Genomic DNA, 20,094 nt, shown 5'->3' with positions numbered 1-20,094 from the left:
GTCGTGTAGTTAAAATTTTTTTAAAAATCTAAAAATAAATAAAAGCTTAAAATTAAAAAAAAAAAAAAATAACAAAGGGAGCCAGGGGACAAAGGGCGGGGCTTTTGGTGGAGCAGAGCAGGCCAGGCAGCTTCCAGAGGAGCTGTGGGAACAGCACTGAGGAGGCGGCCAGGCTGCAGAGCGGGTGGCCCGGACACGCACGCGGTGCTCACCCTGGACGATGATGAAGGCGGTGGCGTGGATGCTGTCGATGCCGTTGGAGGCAAAGCAGGTGTACTCCCCGCTGTCTCCGGGGGCCACGTTCTGTATGTACAGGCCGCCAGAGGGAGTGATGTTCACCCGGGGGTCGGCGGGCAGGGCTGTGCGGTCCCCTCGGGTCCAGGAGATCCGCGGTGGGGGGTGGCCCGTGGCGCTGCACTCCAGCGTAACGCTCTCTCCCACCAGCACCTCCGTGTTCTGCGGCTGGATCACAAAAGCCGGTCGCGCTGCACAAACAGAAAACCTCAGTTGATTTCTTCAGTTTCACTGTTTTTTTCTTGATAGTTTCGGTTGAGGCTGTTCATCCATTCCAGTGATCTTAACCACATGGAACAGAATTTATGAGCTTCCTTTCTTGCGATCATTCTTTTTATCAAGAAATGTGCAGATAACGAGGATCCAGGGCATAGGTGGGACGGGCCCCTCTGCCCAGAGCAGCGGCAGCGCCAGGTGAGCGCCTGCCCACCTCCTGGGCAGACTCCCGGCCCCCTGGAGCTCACTCCAGCTGGCTCTACATGCACGTGCCCATCCTGCTAAGCCAGTAGCTCCTACTGGCACAAAATATAGTCTCTAATTTACATTCAGACCTTATAAAATGTCAATTTCATCACAAAAAGAAAAATGAAAACTACATTGAGATAATATTTTTCAAATCTAAATCTATAAAAAAATAAGTAAATTCTACACATTTACTATGTGTTCTATGGGTGTAAATGGAAATAGAGCTCTCGCACACTGGTGGGCAGGGTGGGGACAGAACCGAGAGCCCACCTGGACAAATTCAGCCATTCATGCCCAAACCCAAACTGTAAACTGTACGTACTCTTCCACGAAGAAATTAGCCCAGTAGGAATTTAACCCATAAACTTTCTAAAGCATGTAACATGACATACATGTGTACAGATCTTTTTTCTGTGTTTCTTTGGGCCAACAACCTTTAGCCACATATCTGAGATCCAAAAATCTCCAAAGTCAATTATTTTTTCACTGTTTGTTTGCAAAACTTGGCCTGTCCACAGAAGGCCACTTCCAGTCTTTGTTTACTCCACTTCCTGTGAACATTCAGTGTCCTGTAGAACCCTAGTCATGGTTTCCAAGGGTGCTGTCCAGGACTCGACATTGGTAAACGGATTTGCTCTGTGTTACAGGAAGGGAGAGAGAACTCAGAAAGATGTTTCACAGCCTGAAAAGCACACAGAAACGCAGGAGCACATAATTAAGACGGGTGGTGACATTTTGGAGAAAAAGGTAGAAAGAGTAGCTTCAGCCTTCAGTAGTTCATGATACAGTACTTTTCAGAATCCTGCAAGACCACGACTGCCTTTGCATTTGCCTTGGAGTGTCCTAGCACGTCCCTGGATTTGAGCTGACCACAGGCCGGAGGCCCCTCATTAATCACCTAGGGCCCAGTGCTTTGGGAGTCTGGAGCAACAACCCGGTGTCCACCGTGAGATTAATGCTTCCTACTTCACTGGGCTGGGGTGCAAGGAAAGGGGAAGCAGATGGTCAGGATGGCCCCTGTGCAATGCCCTCCACGTACCTGGAGACCCAAAGTACCTGAGGGTCACCTCCTGGGTCTTCACTTCTCCAGCTACGTTTTTCGCCATGCACTGGTAGATGCCCTGGTCTGTCTCCTGCGTGTTCTGGATCATCAGGGTCCCGTCGTCCAGCAGGTTTAGGCGGGAGTCTGTCTTCATGCTCAGCTCATTACTGCAAACACAGAGATCCGGTGCTCTCGAATGCTGATGCACAGGCTGTGCCTCACCCATCCCAGACACAGGCAGCCCCAGCACAGGGTCCCAGCAGCCCAGAGCGCCAGCAGCAGGGAGAGGTGCGGGAGGGCAAGACCTGATGGCAGGACGCCCGTTCCTTAGCGGCACTTCTGAGAGAGCGCCTCTCAGTGCACACAGGTGTTTGCACTGCCCCACGTTCAACCCACCTCACCCTTCCAAAGTGGTTGTCATTCCTAGTAGGAAGCAGCAGCAAGATGGGGAAATTCAGAAGAAAATCTTCCTTTGTTTTTGGCAAATTAAATAAAAAGAAATTACCAAAGGCGGGAGATACACCTATCTGTAGCCCCAAGACCAATGGGCAAGGGAGCACCCCGTGGCCCAGCACCTGGGAGGCAGAGGCAGGGGACTGACCCCAGCACAAACAAGAACCAAAACCCCAGAAGCTGCTGCTTGGTCCCTTTTGGGGATTCGGTGAGCCCTTGTGCCTGCTCTGTTCCAGGGCCAAGGACCAGGCTGTGGGGCCCAGGCCTCAGTCCTCATTGTGACCTCTTGCCACCCTGCACAGCAAGAAAGGCCAGCAGGCCTTGGCTCCTGGTCCAGCCTGGCCACCTTTAGCATCTGACCACTGCGTGAATCTGCCTTAGGCCCCTCTGTTCAGATGCACACAAAGAGGGGGCTGGGCAGGCTGCCATCCCTTAGATGGCATGAGAACAGGCTGCTGCATTCAGCTCCAGAAAGCAGCAGATCTAGAAAGAAGTCTGCCACCAGGTCATCAGGATGGAGCAACCACTGCAAAAGTTCCAGCCACGCAGGCCTCAGCTCTGGCCAACCTCTGCCTCGCTCCCCCAGACACCGGCAAAGTGGGGACTGTGCCCCATCACGAGGGCAGAGGAACTGCAAGCACTTCCCAGGCAGCTGGGAGACGCATAGGCAAGCTCCCCAGAGGGAGGCTGGCTCCCGGGCACAACCGCCTCCACCCACCTGCTCACCATCTGCTGTGCCCAGCGAAACCCATCCCTGCCCAGGCTTTCACCTGGTCAGCTGGGCCCAGGAGTGGGAGGTACTAACGTGGCCCAGTCCCTTTCTAGACACGAGGTGAGCCACTGGAGGCAGGCAGACAGCAGAGGAGGCCCCCAGGGGAGGCTGCCCAGGTGAGGCTGCCCAGGAGAGGCAGGCGGACACAGGTCACACCTCACAAGGTCGGCTCCCGCTTTGACACATTTGGTTCTGCCATCGTATCTTTCAGCATTGAGTTTTTCATTTATAAAATGTCACTATGAAGGTTCTGGACCAAATTTATGCTTCTCTACCACTGAAATGTGACAATGTCCTATTCTGGACTGTAAGTCTCATCATTGACCCCAGCCACCCGGGGCCACGAGGTTTCTGAAGAGTTGGACAGCATCTCACACTTAGCCCAGGGCTGAGGGGACCCTTCAGATACGAGGACCAGAGCTCTGGACTTGGCACAAACCTCCAACAACTTCCCCTGTTCTGAGCCGCCTTTCGACGATGCCCCGACAGGTATCCAGTGTCACCTGACCACTCTCACCTTCCAGTGTCACCTGACCACTCTCACCTTCGCCTGTCAATTCGGCTTCACCCGAGATGGAGAATGTGCTCTGAGACCCGGCCCTGGCTGGAAGAAGGGCCCTGGGTGTTTTCTGAGCTGCCTGGCCCTGATGTGGCTCTGATCTGAGATAGCTCTGGGCTCCTTCCAGCCTGGACGCGGCCAGCAAGCTCATGGGGAGCCTGACCAATGGTAAGACGAGGCTCAAGGGCGCCTCTTGGTCCCCTGCTCGCGCACCTGGGGATCTCAGGACTACCTCCTAAGGTTTCCTTTTTCAAATCAGATGCTTAAGAGTGCTTCACGTCAACATGGACAAGGGACTTGCCCCCAGGTGCCCTCCAGTCACCTGGCCAGATGCCCCCAGTCCTTTGCCCACACACATCCCAATCCCTGCCTCACTGTGGTCCTTGCTTCCCTTTCCTTCCCTTCCCTCTCCCCTCCACACAACATCCAGACCCAGCTGGGGACTAGGTGCTCCCCACACTCGGGCCCACCTCGGTCTGGCCTACACGTAAGGGTCAGTTTCCAGGAGTGACCTTGGTTGTCCTTGAGCACCTGCTGGCAAGTGCGGGGCCATCCCCAGCTTATCAGCCCCTGGAAATGCTTTCGGAAGGAGAGGCAGTGCCCTGGGTCGAGGGGTTGAACCCCAGTACCCGAGGAGCACAGCCCTCCTCCCACACTGGTGTTGCTGGAGACGCTGCCCCAGGACACCCCTCGGGTCTGGCCACCAAGCCCAGGCCCAAAGCCTGCTAACGCAAGGGTCAGACACCAGGAGGCCCTGCCAGAGGAAGAGGGTGGCCAGAGACCAACCAGCAGGACACTGCCCGGTTCCTGCCAGGCAGGGAGTGATGAGGGCCAGTCTGTGGCTGGCCTGGGGGTGAGCCCAGGAAGGAGGCACCACTTCACACAGGTGCTGCGTCTCCCTTACGCCTTCCCCAGCTGGCAGAGGAAGATCAGGTGGTGTCTGGCAGGGTGGTGACCGTTGAGCCCCTGGACACAGCACGAGACTCAGAAGCTGTGCTCCCAGCGTGCAGAGCGTGGCACCAACTCCCAACTCACTTGTTTCGAAGCCAGATGATCTCAGGCTTGGGGTTGCCTTCCGCCCGACAGGTGAAGTACACAGTGTTCCCGGGCACCACGTCCGCGTCCTGCGGCTCTGACGTGATCCGAGGCCTCTCTATGCCCAACAAAGAGGGAAAACCTTCTCAGTCTAAACCTCAGAGTGGACAAGATAAGAACGCAGGTGGAATCCCTACCATCAGGAGAAAACTCCCAAACGCTCAGCGTGGCCACAGACACTCCCTGCAGAGACTGCTCTGCCCGGAAGCTTCACAGCACCCTCCAGCTCCGAGGCGCCAGGCTGAGGATGTCACAGGGCTGGCCTGGGGGTGGCCAGGAAAGCATCAGGGATGACCTTCAAGTGGTGCGCGAGCGCCCTTCAGCTAGAGGAACACCTGCGAGCGGGTGCTGCACGGGCTCTGCTCCAGCAAATATGAGAGCAGCAGCTGCGGCTCCTGAGCTGGTGGCCCTGAGGATGGGCAGGGAGGGGCCTGCTGCGGCAGCTATCCTACCCCACCCTGAGGAGGGCCGTCCCTCCCACCGCTTGGGAATGGCCAGCGGCTGATGTGGATCCATCAGCACCCAGCCGTCCAGGCACCGTGTCCCAGCAGCCGTCCCTCCTGGGCTCGAGCTGTGTATGCAGCTGCCAGCTCCACAGGCTCCTGTGAGGAGCTGGGCTTGAGGAAGGGGCAGGCCTGTGTCCCCCTGCCTGGCCACCCGTCAACTAACCCAGCCTTGAGGTTTCCTGCAAGCTGAGGGCACCACACAGGGACAAGCAACCCTGTGCTGAGTGTGTGCCCTGCCCGGTCCTCAGGCCTGCAGGGGCTAGGCTGTCAGCAGACTCCTGTGCTGCAGCCCAGGAACTCGACCTCACGCCAGCCCCAGGCAGCCCCGGCCAGGAACGCCCCTCCTCTGCCTGCTGGCCTCGTGTCTGCCTCCTCATGGTCCTCACTGCTGCAGCCGTGGGCTGGCCTCCAGCACCCTCCCCTGATGAAGTTCCTTCTAGAGCATAAACCTGGAACCTCATTTTCTAAATCCCCCTTGGCTCTCCACTGCTATTTAAAAACCCGTTACTATTTGTTTCATTGCTCAGGCTGCACAGCTCTGTAAATATCCTAAAACCCACTAAGCTGCACCTTTCAACAAGGTGGCGTGTCCCATGTGTGCACAACACCTCAACAGAGCGGCTACAGTAGCAATTAGCTGCTGGCAGGCAGGCCGCAGAGCTGGTGAGGCTCTCCCCAGTGCACCCTCAGCTCCGACACCCTGTGGAGGCTCCGGCTGGCTCCCCAGAGCCTTCGCCATGGATGGCTGGCAGGAAGGTGTGGGGCACCTCTGGGTTGAAGGCAGCAGCAGGACAGGCAGAGCTCTGCCCGTCCAGGAGATGCCAGGCCTTTGTGCCCCCCGCCCCCAGGTGAGTTCTGCCCCTCGCGCCCCGCCACGGGAGGGGTAGTGGCAGGGAGTTTGCTTATTTCTTCAAAGAAACCTGCAAAGGGGCTCAGCTGCTTCTTCAAGACACCGCAGGGCAGAGCCTCACCAAGCAGAGGCCTCGCCCACCTGGACCTGGGGCATGGCAGACTGCGTGATGGTGGCTGCAGGCACAGGCTGACCAGCAGGTGCTGACCGGCTGGGTGATGCAGCCTGGGTGGGCGCAGAACCCACTCACCACAGTTCAGCTCCTCTGGGGTGATGGTTGCCACGGATCTTCCCTGGATACGTCTGGGATATTCGCAGGTGGCCGCCGCCTGTGCGTTCCCAGACTGCGCATAAGCCTTTAGCAGATCTGCCAGCCACAGTATCTCACAGTCACAGTGAAGTGCGTTGGAGTCCAGTCGCCTGTGGGAAGAAGGGGCAGCCGGTGAGAACTAGCAGCCATGGGACACTCAGGTTCGGGGTCCTGACCCACAGCCTGCCAGGCAGTCCATTCTGCACACAACGGGAGGAACCCCAAGCCCTCCCGTCCTGCTGGGTACACACATCCACCAAAGAAAACCCCCAAGGCCCTGGAGAGGGACAGCTTTAAATTCCAAAGAAAGGGGCATGGGGGTGGACAGGCCAGGAGTCCCTAGAGACTAGGCAGAGCTGTTCCATAGGTCAGTGACGCAAGCCATGGGGAGTGAGGCAGGGGCACCTCCTGCCTGGGCCCTGGCTGTCCCAGCAAGTGTCTGGTGGAAGCACCATGAGGCCTGCCCATGGTCTCAACAGGTGAACAACAGGACTTGCGTGGGCACTGTCCCCACCTGGGAGCAGGCCTGAGATGGGAGCACGCCCAGGGCCGCTGTGAGGGTCTGCACTGGGAATCCTCAACAGCCCTGGGCCTGGTGCCTGCAGGGAAGACCACACCCCACCTGCCTTCTGCCCGTCACCTGCACTAGGAGGGGCTCAGCCCCGCCCAGGCACCAACTCCCAGGGCGCTCTGAGCTGCAGCACAGAGGGGGGCGGGGCGCGAGGGACAAGGCCGCAGGGCCCTGTGGAGGCGTCTTCCCACTCACAATCTTTTCATGGACTCCAAGTGACTGAATGTCCCAGGAACCAAGTGTGTGATCCTGTTGTTATGTAAAAATCTGTTGAAAGAGAAGGTGACAAACCCATTTTTAGGAAGACTTCTTAGAGATGTAGAAAAGAGTACCAGCAAATATACAAACTTTTAAAAATTCTTATGGATCCCATTTGTTTAATAGACATGGATTCCAGGATGCTTTGGAGTTCAGAAAAACAACCGGATCTTTTTCCTGTTTCATCACCATGCCCAGCAGAGAGGTTCGGATCCCAGCGTGGAAGCCTTAGGCCAGGAAGGCAGACCACACGGGCAGTGAGCAGGGCGAGCCCAGGGAGGACAGGAGGGTTAGAGAGAGCCCCAGAGGCCTTGCCCGGGGGCCCAGGACACGGTCCAGCCTGCCTGGGAGACACCCGAGGGCCCTAAAGGAGGAAGGGAAGTCAACTCACAGCCTCTCGAGCTTGGGTAAGTGCTGAAAGGAGGCTGGGTCCAGAGTCTCGATTTGGTTAAAGTGCAGGTATCTGGAGTTGAGGAAAAGAAACAATGCCATCAATTTAACGACTTTCAGACCTAGATGCTCTGTCAAAAATCTTTTTCTCAGTCATTTCACGTTGGTAAGCCAGTAGATAACTGGATTTCCTGGGATCCATCAGGAGGCGGCAGCTCGGCTGAAGTCACGCGGATGCCCGAGCGCTGGAGGCGGGTCTGGCTGCCGCTGGGCCTCCCTGAGCCCACAGCACACAGACGCGCGGTCTTGAGGATGACATGCCTGTGCACAGGAGCCCCTCTCCAACCTCCGTGCACGGCAGGTCCCTGGACGCTGTGTCAGCACACTGAGATGGCACCAGAGGGAGGCCACCGGGAAACGGCTCCACGCCGAGTCCAAGGCCCCTTTCCTCCAGGGCCCCCCCAGCGCCAAGGACCTTCGTCCACACGTCTCCCATTTAGGACATCTCCCTGCTTTCCGCAATTTGTGGATTTTTGGTGCAATTAATTGATTCTGCTGCATACCAGTTTCTCACTTTGGAAGTCAAATTGGTGGGATGTTTTTCCTCAAGTGAAACACAGTTGTGCTTCTCACACACCTCACGCTGCTTCTAAGGTAGATCTCTGCTGCACCGGCATGGAGACAGCCCCAATCCCCACCCTCGGGGGCTAGAGGTCAAAATGAGCGGCAGGACCAACGCCCTGCCCTACCACAAATCCCCACCAAAGCCACCCCCCCAGGTGACCACTTTCCAATACCTCTGTCGCCTCAACTCCTGCCCTGAGCTCCCCAGGTACAGCTGCTCAGGTCTCTGAAGGCCACCCAGGCTGGCCACTCCTGTGCAGGGCTCAGTACTCCACGGCCTCCTTGCCTCTCCTAGGGTAGGTCTGTGCCTACTGCCCTCTACACAAGACAAGGAAGGAGTGCCACAGGAAGAGGAAGGCCAGTGGCTGTCACGGGATGGCATTTGCCCCAGTGGTCCCCAAGGACATAGGACCCAACAGAAATCCTCAGTCCCCGTCACAGGGCGCTGTTTCTGTACTGGGCAGCAGGGGTCCAGAGCATGGACCTGGGTGGGCCTGGGCTCCTGTGTCCAGCATGGACACCAGAGGAAGGGCTCTGCCAACTCCAGCAGGAGGAGTCCTGAGCTACATAGGTGAGAGGGCCCACAGGATAAAGAAAGGGGGCCAGGCCAGGCCCTGCAGAGTCCCCTCACCCTGACCCACAGGGTAGGCCTCCAGTCGAGGGCAGGAGGACCCAGAGGCCCTGCTTTAGAAGGCTCCAACAGAGGCTGCCATTAGGAGTTGGAACCCTGTATGGCTGGGTTCTGGACAGCCAAGGAAACAGGACAGGAAGTGACTCCCCATGTGCATGGAGGACACCCTGAGCTCAGACGAGCTCCGGACTCTGGCAGGCTTCTGGTCCATACCATAGCTTCCCAGAGAACAGCTCAGAGACTCCAAAGACCTTGTGGGCTCCCAGCCGTGCCCCGGGGCCTGGTCCTCCCAGCTCCCAGGGGCTGGTGTGAGTGCACATCTTCTAAGGTTGGGGCTGGGGTGGGCTCAGGGCACAGGGCTGGGGTTCCCAGTCACAGAGTGCTGGCCCTCCCAGCCTCAGTCTGCACACCCGGTGGAGAGGCTGTGAGAGCCCAGCCGCTGTGGACATGCAGGTCACCCTAATGCTGCCAGAGGCAGCTGCCCCTGGTCCTCCTAGATGCACTGAGATCAGCGTGGAGTGAAGCCCAAGTTCCTGCAGCAGGAACAGCTCCTCCCTGGCCTCGCTTCCCCCACCCTGGGCCCCTCCTTCCTCAAAAAGCTCACAGGCGCCCCACCTCCTGAGGCTGTCTCGCACCCCAGCACCCTCAGGCTTCCACAGCTGCCCCAACTACCATTACATCCCCAAGGCATGAATACCTCGCTGCACACAGAGCTCGTTCCTCTGCAAAGGCCCTGGGTGCTTTCTCCACCTCCCCATGTGGGCCCAGACTGCACGCACCTTACCCAGGACTTCTGCACCCACCTACGGTGCCCCCTGCATTAAGCCCAGGAGACCTGCTCTCACTTGAAGGAGGCTCTTGTTCAGACGCATGGACTCAGGTGCCCGAGTGTGCTCCTGCAGCTCCAGGCTCCAGGGCGGCCTCCGGCTCTGCCTGCTGTGCCCAGTCACCCCGTGACAGGTGAAGGCAGACTCAGGGCTGGAGCAGAAGACCTCCCACTGCAGGGCAAGCCGCTGCCCTTCATCCCCGAGGGGCATTAACTGCAGTAACTGCAGTCCCTGGAGGACTGGCAGGTTCACTTGACAGAAAGACCTTGCTGGTTTTACCAGAACTTTCTACTCAGAAATCAACATGCTGACTTTATAGCAAAGTACAACTTCACATGGAGCCAAGGGAACAGCATAAGTCACAGGCAACTCCACTAACTAATCTAGCAAGGAAAGTTTGCCTTCTTCCAAGTCATGGCATCATGGTTGAAGAAGCTAACCCCACATGCACAGTCACAAAGAGGAGAGCAGAGGTGCCCGGCTGCAATCCTGCCACTCAGGAGGCCGAGGCAAGAGGATGCAAGTGTGAGGCCAGTCTCTTCGTCAGGCTCTGTCATAAAGGACTGGCCCTGCGGCTCACGGGAAAGTGCCCTGGGTTCAATCCCCGTATCCAAAAGGGAAATAATGTGCAGTGGGAACCATCAGGCCCCACGAGGCCCCGGACAACACCACTGGCTCCTGTATGCACATCTATCTCTCCCTTGAAACATAGCAGTTTTCACCATGAAACAGGGAGCCAATCCCCCTTACTGTTCTTGGAACCATGAGTGTCCACTCTGGGCCTTGGGCATAGAAGCAGCCCAGCAAACCTCTGCTCGTGGGTGGGTGAGGGGTGGACTGGGTGGGAGGTGGCACAGACGGGGAATGGCCCGTCAGGCCCTCACAGCAACATGCACGGCCTCCGACAGCTCGTGGAGCTAACATGCATCATGCAACCAGCTCCACAGCTCCCCCCGTGGGGGCAAAGAGGCAGGTGTCATCCAGGACACGGAAGCACAGAGGAGAGGGCACTTACAGTTGCTCTAGAGAGGCAAGTCCCGTAAACGCTTGCCTGTCAATTGACTGGATCTCATTCTTGTACAAATAGCTGAAACAAGAAACATGGAGGAGTGTTAGCACAGGCGAGGGCACTCTGCAGATGGGTAAGAGAAACAGGGGCACGCGATGCCAGGCCGGCAGCCCCAACTGCTGTGGAAGACAACACGCAGGACACAACAGGCCCCGCCCTGCGAAGGGTCCTTTCTGCATCTCAAAAGGATCAAAAGCAGGGGCCTAACTCTGCTTCCCCCACTCGGCCAGGGAGCAGGGGTGGCACTCTGCTCCTCAGCCTGGAGGAAACATGAGCGTCTCCCTGCACACCCACAAGATCCCCGGAGGAGATCACACAGACAGGCTTCTGCAAGTCCTGAAGTCACACGGGCAGTGGTCACCAGGAAGCCACTCACCGCCTAGAACCCCCTGACTGGAGGAGCTCCAGGGCCGGCTGCAGCCTGTCCTGCGGGGCCTGGGAACTAAAAATGCAGTTTATATTTTTAAATGGTAAAATTTCCAAAGGAAGAACTGAGCTGTGAGAAATGAAAGTCACATGGAATTCATATTTCAGGGTCCACAGGAAAGTCTGCTGGAACCCGACTGCACTCACCCTCTCGGGCTGGTCTGAGCTTGGGCCATGTGGCTCAGACACAGAGCCTGGAATGTGGCCTGCTGCTCCTGAGCCCATCTGAGGGGTGAAGGCTCCCAACACAGTCCCCCTGGTGTGCGTGTGGACTCTGGGCCTGACCTGCCAGGCCTTCCTCACACCACGGCCCAGCAGCAGCAGATCTCTGGTGACCTGGGGGTGCTCTGCATGAGTACGGCTCCCACTTCTGACGTGGCTGCTACTGTGGCTTATGATGATCCACTGGGCTTTATCTCTGCGGCAGGTGGACTGAAGGTCCAGATCCCTCCCTCCCATCAAGCAGATACCTCCCTTCAAAGCCCTGCCCTGGTGGCGAATCGCCTAGCGATCCCCCTGCATGGACAGCAGGTTCTGCCCCGCACTTCTCATGCCACAGTTTCTGCAGGACAAAGTGCTTCACTGTCTTCGACTCATGTCTGGTGCAGGACCTGGTTTAAAGGAACTGAAGGTGCTCTTGGGCTGCTGCAATCCATCCCAGTGGTCCTGGCCCTTCTCCCTCTGAGCAGATCCACTGAGGTGACCTCACAATGAGCCTTTGCACCTTGGCTGGACACCCGGGCCAGAGCCCAGCAGCGCATGGCAGCCGGGAAAAGCAGGCAGCTTGCGGGGGCCTGATGCCCATGCCGCCTGTGTGAGAGGACAACCTTTCTGTGTCTTGGTTTCTTCTTCTATAAAGTGGACAGAATCACGGCATATGCGTGAAGCCCCCAGGCGTGGCCCTAATCTGTGATCCCAGCCATTTGGGAGGCTGAAGCAGGAGGATCCCAAATTCAAGGCCAACCTGGGCAAATTAGCAAGAGCTGGCCACAAAATAAAAAAAAAAAAAACAAGAGGGCTGGAGGTACAGTTCAGTGGCAGAGCACCCTGGGTCCGATCCCTAGTACTGCAATATACAAGTAAATGAAATTAAAACCCAAGAAAGTTTAAAAATAAAGACACTGAGGCAGAACTTCGTGGGAACAGCTGGTATTGATCTTCCAAGAATGAATGATGATGCTTCTTCCTTATTGCAGTTGCCTCTTGGACCATGATTTCTAACTACAACACTCTCTTCTGCACTAGCAAATGCAAGTTAAGGAGGGTCCCCAGAATTACTGGGGGTCCAGGATAGAAGGTCTACACCACTTCCAAAACTGTGCTGCCAATACCCAAGGCCAGAGCAGCCAAAGGGCCTCAGGAGAGCTCCCCACTCAAGTGGGAGGCGGTGGTCAAGCAGGTAGACTGACCACATTTCCCAGGCACCGAGAGCAGCACCAGGAGCTACGCACAGCCAGCCTGGGGCCAGGGCCACCTGCCAGCTCTGCCCCGCGAGTGCCAGTTTCCAGCAAGACTGCCTCCTGAACGAGCAGCCCATTGCCTGATCCTGCCCCAGTAATCTGTGCCCACCACCTGGGGAGGGAGGGAAGACAGTGGGCAGGAGCCCCCTGAGTGAGCCCGGAATGGTGGGGCTTGGCAGGTGGTGCTGAAAGGGTTTGTGAAGAAATGGCATCCCTCACCTCCCGGCAGGGAGGGTGTCTGCAGAGGATACACTGCCCTTCAGTAGTTTAAAACCAAGAGCAAAACAGAACCACTTAACACATACACAGCCCGACACTGCCGTCAGCCGCCTGCGTCTACTCCTCAGGACTGCAAGCACTCCTGGACCAGCAGGGCACTGAAACTGCAGCCCAGAGGCAAAGCAGAGTCAGGGAGGACGCAGACCTCCTCACGTCCAGCGGCACGCTGGGCTCCAATGCCCACACCGCCCGGGAAGTCAGCCTTAAGGCAGAGGTGGTGGAGAAAACAGTCTCCATATAACACTTTGAATGAGGAGAGCATTTTAATAAGCAGAGTTAGGGAGGTCTACGCTTAGGAACCACTGAACATCTAAAATAAAGAGAGATTTGAAAACATACACCAACACCCACAAGATGGCTTCGCTTTAACTATCAACATAAAAAAGACGTTTAGGTTGTTTTGTTCCAATAAATAATAAGTGATGTAAATGCTTCATTAAAAATGGCTCTCCTTGGAAAGTTATCTTCATCCTCAAAAGAAAGAGTGATTTGTTCAAAGCAAGCAGCATGTGCTTCTAATCTGGCTGGATCCAGGTGAAATCTAAGTCCAGTGCTGTCCATCTCCATCCTTTCTGGGTGTAAAATGGATGTGTGGACAGTACCCAGCGGGCCCTCAAGGAGAGTATCTCTGAACTGCAAAACTGACTTCAACTAGCAGATACTTTTAATCAAAATGAATTTTAAAAAGGTAAAATAGAATTTAAGTAGATTAGACTAAAATTTCAAATCAGCCAGGGGACAAGAAAAACAGCAGGAACTAATGACGTTCCACGTGGATTAGTCATTTCCTTTGTCTGTCCCCACAGCTGGAGAAGCCACTGAGCCTGCATAGGCGGACGCCCTCAATTGTGTGTCTGAGCCTGCTGCCACCTCCGCCTCCAGACCTGGGGACCAGAGGCTGTGCCCACAAGCCACAGCTGACCTCCCCTGAGCACAGCAGCTGGACACTGAAGAGCACAAAGGCTGGCTCCGCCCAGCAGGGAAGACCCTCTGGAAATGTCACCCACACGCCACTCACCTAGAGGCAAGGCTCCAGCTTGGTGCCTGTGCGGAGCACACACCCCTGCTCCTCAGAGGTCTAAGCACAGACAGCCCACCCTGAGGGGCAGAGGTCGCATGGTTAACTTACAGATATTTTAAATTTTCCAGGTCTTCAAACGCTCCGCTCGGGATCTTCTTGATCTGATTATTGTTGAGAAGCCTGTGAAAAACAGAGACGCTCCAGGTTATGCTGAGCAAAACCCTGCTTAGCCACGGGCAAGGCTGGGTCATGACTGTCTGCCCCTCAGACCTGCTGCCCAGTCAGCAACCGCGGATTCCACAGGACGGGTGGCCCCAGCGTGCGACCCACAGCCCAGACCCTGCTCCAGCAGCGTCCACATGCCTCCGTGAGCATTCACCTTCACGCACACTGGAGAAGGCCAACCTGCCTCCCGTGAAAGGCACATCTCCTGCCCACCTCTCTCCACCTGTCTCCAGCAAGGGCTGTAGCCCACTTGGAACAACTGTGGGGTTTAGGAGGGTCCCACACAGTGTCACTGGAGGTGGAAGCTACGCCCGCTTCCACAGATGAGAAGTTGGTGGGCACAGCCACCACAGGCCCTGCCCTCGGGGACCTGCTGGCTCCTTCTCCCCACAGCCCTGCACCCAGGCCTGGCGCTCAGTCCTGGTGCCTGAGAGAGACCGGTGCTGCCCCCACACTGAGCTCTGCGGCATAACTGTCGGCCTGTCAAGCCCACCTACCTCCATGCCAAGCTCAGCAGAGGGGCTGTCCTGCTCCACCCACAGCAGGAAGCAAACCCACCCCATCCAGGAAGGAGCTGGGCACAAGGCCATGGGCGTGGGACATGCAAATTCCACCCCACTGTCCACCTCCAGCTGTCCCCATCATGCAGACTGGAGATGGCCTGCAGGTACCTGGCCAGGACCCTGCTTCTCCCACTGGACACCACGGAGCATTCTGACTTACAGTGTGTTCAAGTTCCTCAGCCGCCGGAAAGCCCCGGGTTGGATCTCTCTGATCCTGTTGAAGCGAAGGTCCCTGTGAAGACAGAGGAAATGCTGCGACCCCGAGAGAGCCCAGCCGGCAGCACTCCTGCAGCTTCCGCAGTGCTGCCGGGTGCAGAAGGTGTTCACAGATGAGATCTGGGTCGCTCCCCGGCAGGCAGGCCGCCTTGTCCCATACACGTTTAGACAGACGACAGACAACATCACGTAAAGCAGTTTGTTTGGACAGGAATTATGGGGCGGTAGAATTGCAGGCACCACCTATGCGACCCCTGTTCAGCGAGGCCCAGAACGTGTGCCTGCAGATCGTCTGAGGATAGCGAGCTCTGGGGGGGTGGCACATATTCAAGACGGGCATCGTGCCCACTGGTCACTGGGTAGCCCTGAGAGGCCCCAGCATTTCCGTGGCTGGGGCTTGGCCACTCACCAGCTCACTGCCTATGGAGTCCCGCTGCTCACGCCCAAGCGCAAGGCCAGCCCAGTAGGTCCATCTACAAAGAGAGGCTGTCCCACCGGCGGGTTTCTCTGTGGGTTTCCAGGTGGGCACTTTAAGTAAACGTGCCCTGTTCAAAGTGCTGTTTGTGTTTTCCGGAGTGGGGCGAGGATCCAAACAGCCCGCCTGAGACGGAGAGTGGGACAGAATGGAGCTCAGGCTGGCTGGCAGCAGCAAGGCTTTGAACCCTGAGAAGCTGACACGGCAGGGTGCCCTCGAGGCTCTGTCCAGGCAAGAGCGGAGCACGGGGCACAGCCCAGGTCCCAGGCCTGCTGCGGCGGTGGGTAAAGACCCACTGTGTTGTCTGGCTCAGGGCCTGGACCAGCCTGACCAAAACCATCAACATGGGACGTACGCCACAGGGGTGGTCGTGGGGGACTGTGTCACCCCGAATTCGTGTTGTTGACCTGGCACGTCAGGTCTCCTCAGAGGTGCATCCTCAGAGGGGGCCCCTCTAACCCTCTCATCTGGGGACCTGGCACAGGGAGACCACCGAGCGAGGAAGGCAGGGCACAGTCGGAACACAGGTGGTCACTAGCAGCCTGGGAGAGGCCACGGAGGCTCTCGAGTTTGGATTCCAGCCCCAGCGCTGTGAGGCTGCACTTTCTGGTTGAGCCACCCGATTGTGGGGTGGCCACATCACCCTATAAAAACACTGGGTGCTGGGTGACCTGGTGGACACTGCATATGGTGCTTCCCGCAGGACACTTCCTGCCTCCTGAAAGGCTTGAGGTCCTCTCAGGGACAGTTTAATAACTGCCAGTGGCCGGCAGAGCCAGTTCTTGTCTGCGGTTCGGTAAGACGTCTCTCGAACACTGATGTCATCACGATTCACCGTGAGCAGAGCAGCAGCAAGCGGCACGTCCGGCCCAGCACTGTCCCTCTCTCGGGGCCGAGCACGCAATAGCTTCTGCTCCAGGGATAGGAAGGCAGAGGCCAGTTCCTGCCCACAGGCAACCTCAGCCGCAGCCCCCGCCTGGCGCTGCCTGACCCACACTCGCCCCTGGCACTGCCACCTCTGCTTCTAAACAAGGGGGGCTTTCGCTATCCCTGGAAGCCAGACCCCCAACAGTCCACCTGGGGAGGTGTGAAGGAGAAAGGGACAAGAGGAGCTGGCGTCCCAGCAGGACCTCCAGGAGCGCCCGCTCCTCGGTCCACTGAGCCGACTGTAAGGGAAGAGTTCCTCAGCCCGGGCGTGGGCACACGCTCACACTGGCAGGGGGCGCTCTCTGGCCCCACAGTCAGAGAGTTCTGCTGCCTTTGATCGGGTAGGAAGGTGTCCTGGACACCCACCCCATGGCCAACTTGCATGGACAAACGCCATAGCACACAGTTTCTGCTGGACAGAGCTGGCCTCTACGGAGAGGCTACCTCACAACTGGGCACAGCAGACCACTCCCCACATGACCAGCCTGACAGACGGGGTTAGGAAGACTGGGGTCAGGGTCCCTCGCAGCACAGGGGATCTCAGCAGAGAAAGGGAGCCCACAGAAATGGAGCACACTGCAGCGCAGGACGTCAGAAGCCAGCCCAAGAGAGTGCTGGCTGTCCACCCTGACCCCTCCACTGGCCCACACCTGGACAGTGGACCTGAGAGGAGCTGTGGCGGCCACTGTGGTGCCCTGGAGTGTGTGGGCCCAGCTGGCTGGCCAGGCAGCGTAGGTGTTGACACATCACTTGGGGACTAGGGACCACATGGAGACCGTGATCCTCCAGAGCAAGGAAAAAGGCAGAAGGAAGAGGCCCTGTGCTCCAACCAGAGACAAGCGGGGGGAAGTCGATGTCCCTTCCCGTGAGCCCGAGTTCCAGGCCCTGTGGACTGCAGGGCTGCACTTCTGCACGGGGGACTTGCAGAGTGAGGTCGGAGGGGCTCGGGCTGAGCAGCCATGCCCCCAGGGGTCCAGGCAGGCCCACAGCAGCAGCAGCTTCACCCGGGCTGGTCAGAAAAGTGTGTTCTGGGCCGTGGCCCTTGGCAGGCGGCGGGGACTGCAGGGCAGAGCAGCAGTGTGTCCTGAGCTCCACTCCGGCCTTCAGGGAGGCTGGGAGCAGAGTCCAGGCACATGTCCTTCTGCTGTGCGCGTGCGCGTGGCAGATGCAGGCCGTGCACACGGGCGTCCTCACCCCAGTGGCAGCACCTGTCTTCCCCGCACCCCGTCCAGTCCGCGTCCTGTCCTCAGCCCGCTCCTCACGGGCACTGGACGTAGGTCAAGTATAAACAAAATCAACTCCCATAGCCAGGGCCTCCCCCCGAACTCGAGAATGTGCAGGGCCCTTGGCCCCTTCCTCACACGCACAGGCACAGGTCAGCTGACAGCAGAACACCATTTTTAAGATCATAACAAAGTGTTCCCACTGAACGCACGCTGCCCTGAACTTCAGAGTTGGGGAGCACCTCACTGGCCTCCTGGAATCCCAGCTCTGCCCTGCCTCCTCCCTCTCCCCCTCCCCGGGGCTGAGGGCGGGGGCTGGGGCGCCACGGTGGGCACCTGCCTCTAATGCCCTGGCCGCCTGGTCACTGCCCTCACACCCTGCAGAGTCACATGTCCTGGCAACCAACCAATGTCTGGAGCTTCCTGGGGGTGGCAAGAAGAGGAAGTGGGAGTGGATTCCAGAAAGTTCCTGGAAAGCCATAATGGAGTGATCTCCTAAAAAGAACATGAAGAGCAAACTCCAGAAACGGCATCTGGGAAGCTCCTGCTCAGGGCAGGACTAAGCCCCGCAAGTTCCCTTTGACTGCACTGGACCTAGTGGTGTCTGTCTTTCTGAAACGCAGGTCTGCCAGACAGGCGCTCGGGGACACACCCTCCCCAGAGTGTCCCCATGAAGCCCTGCCTGGCGGCTCCTCCTGACAGGCCCACAGCCCCAGGGCATCAGGAATTCGGCACGGCCTGCACCCACAGGACCCACAGCTCCTGGGAACCTTCTCTCTGTGTCCCCAAGGTAACACCCTGGCAAAACGGGACAGGGCTTGTGGGGGCACAGCCCCAGTGGAGGGCCACAGGAAGGAGGAACGAAGGGACAGGCAAGACGAAGCCCTTTACACAGCCAGAAAGAGCGCAGTCAGGAAGCGCCTCCCGCAGCCCTCGGCTTGGAGCCAGCAGAGCCAGGCACTGCCCGGGAGTCCACGTCAGCCCCAGCACCATGGAGCCCCCAAGTCCACCGCTGCTCCTTCTGCCCTCAGGGAGCCTCTCCAGCGTGAAGAATGAGCAGGAAGAAGGAAGGGCCACTCTTCCAAGTCTCAGTGACCGCTGGGCTGACCTGAGTCTCTCATCGGTTTCCCAGGCCGGGAGCTTCGGCGCGGCTTTCTTTGGTTTGAAGGTCTCTATGATTCCAAAACCTTGATGGACCACAACCTACCCCCCACACAGCTGTCCAGACCTGTCGGGTTCAGGAGGAAGCACTGAAGGACAGGTTTATATCCAACATCAGGATCGCGCTTCATCTCAGAACCACAGGGTGACCAAAGTCCAGAACTAAAAGGGGACTCGGCCATGTTTCACTCAGTCGGCCCAGGGACTTGTGCCTTGGAATTCCCTTTCACAGTCGAGACGGAGCAGGACGCTGGCAAAGCTCCATTTAACCACAGAAAGGCTACTGTGAAGACAAGAGATGGTCTTTAAAGACCGCATTGTAAAGCTCACCTGGCTACAATCTTCAATACTGATTTCTAAAATAAATAATCTCAAATTTCCCCATTCACAAAAGTGAAATACTTTTAAATTTATTTTTAAACAAACAAAAAAATTAATGGCCTGCCAGCAAACTCAAAATTACAAGTATATCCTGTTTGGTTTGAGAACCAAAAGTATTTCAGTTGTAGACAGAGAACTTAATGCACAAACGTGACTTTCAAGACATGAAGAGGAAGCTCACTGTGAATGGAGAGCAAGCTGCCCGCCAACAGGGTTCAGACGCCACATGCAGAGCTCTCCACAAACAGCCGTCTCAAAGGCAAAGCCGCGGTGCTGTCGGCATGTTACCATCTTCTTCTTATCATCTGGGTTTTCTGGACTTTTTAAACAGTATTTTTTGGACATCTTCCCATGTTACAAAAGATCTCTTATCACATTTGGAACAAATCACTGGAAGTCATTTTGGTGTCTAGCACGCACGACTTCACCCCCAGTTTCACCAAAAAGAGAGAAAGGGAACAAGTCATTTTGGAGCACACCTGTAGTCCCAGCTGCTAGGGAGGCTGAGGCAGGCGATCACAAGTTTGAGGCCAACATCAACAACTTAGCAAGACACTGTCTCAAGAAAGCAGGACTGCAGGAGAGACAGCTCAGTGGTGGGGTGTCCTGGGCCCGATCCCGGCGCCCCAGAGTCACTTTGACGTGAACTGCAGAATCCACGCGTTTGGTGCTCTTCCTCGTGAAGAGCCTCTGGCAAAGAGCATGGCAGCCCCAGCTTTGTGCTTCAGCAAGAGGCTTCAGAAGCAGGAGGGGCAGCAGGTGCACACCCCTCTCACGGCACAAAACGGGAACGCCACCTCGGCCCCCAGAGGACCGCCCGGTGGCAGTGCTGAGCGCAGCTCCCATCACACTCCCTGTCCGGCCTCCCCAGGAGCAGGGCAGCTGTGGCAGAGGCTGGAAAACCGACCTAGGGGGCCTCACTGTGCGCTGGCCTAACTCACAGGAGCTGACGGTGCCAAGGTCACAGTTCCCACGTGGCATGTGCAGGCAGATCTGTCTTGGTGTCTCACAAGACGGCTTG

At 57.3% G+C, this 20,094-nt stretch overlaps 1 protein-coding gene across 3 annotated transcripts in view; it reads right to left on the bottom strand.

The window, feature by feature from the left end:
* Pxdn (peroxidasin) overlaps nt 1-20,094 on the bottom strand; it is an 81,245-nt gene that overhangs the window by 24,407 nt on the left and 36,744 nt on the right. Inside the window, exons 2-10 of one of the 3 annotated variants that reach the window (XM_005327328.4) lie at nt 14,851-14,922; nt 14,011-14,082; nt 10,663-10,734; nt 7,567-7,638; nt 7,113-7,184; nt 6,287-6,456; nt 4,621-4,738; nt 1,799-1,968; nt 213-485 (exon numbers count right to left, since the gene is read on the bottom strand). In XM_005327328.4, coding sequence (XP_005327385.3) covers nt 213-485; nt 1,799-1,968; nt 4,621-4,738; nt 6,287-6,456; nt 7,113-7,184; nt 7,567-7,638; nt 10,663-10,734; nt 14,011-14,082; nt 14,851-14,922 — 1,091 coding nt within the window. Of the gene's footprint in view, nt 1-212; nt 486-1,798; nt 1,969-4,620; nt 4,739-6,286; nt 6,457-7,112; nt 7,185-7,566; nt 7,639-8,362; nt 10,636-10,662; nt 10,735-14,010; nt 14,083-14,850; nt 14,923-20,094 lie in introns of those variants that run through there. The other 2 variants (XM_078029768.1, XM_040271172.2) reach the window with 2 other exon arrangements.

The sequence above is a fragment of the Ictidomys tridecemlineatus genome, chromosome 12 (assembly GCF_052094955.1).
Source record: "Ictidomys tridecemlineatus isolate mIctTri1 chromosome 12, mIctTri1.hap1, whole genome shotgun sequence".
NCBI lineage: Eukaryota > Metazoa > Chordata > Mammalia > Rodentia > Sciuridae > Ictidomys > Ictidomys tridecemlineatus.
This window is presented reverse-complemented; position numbering and strand designations above follow the sequence as displayed.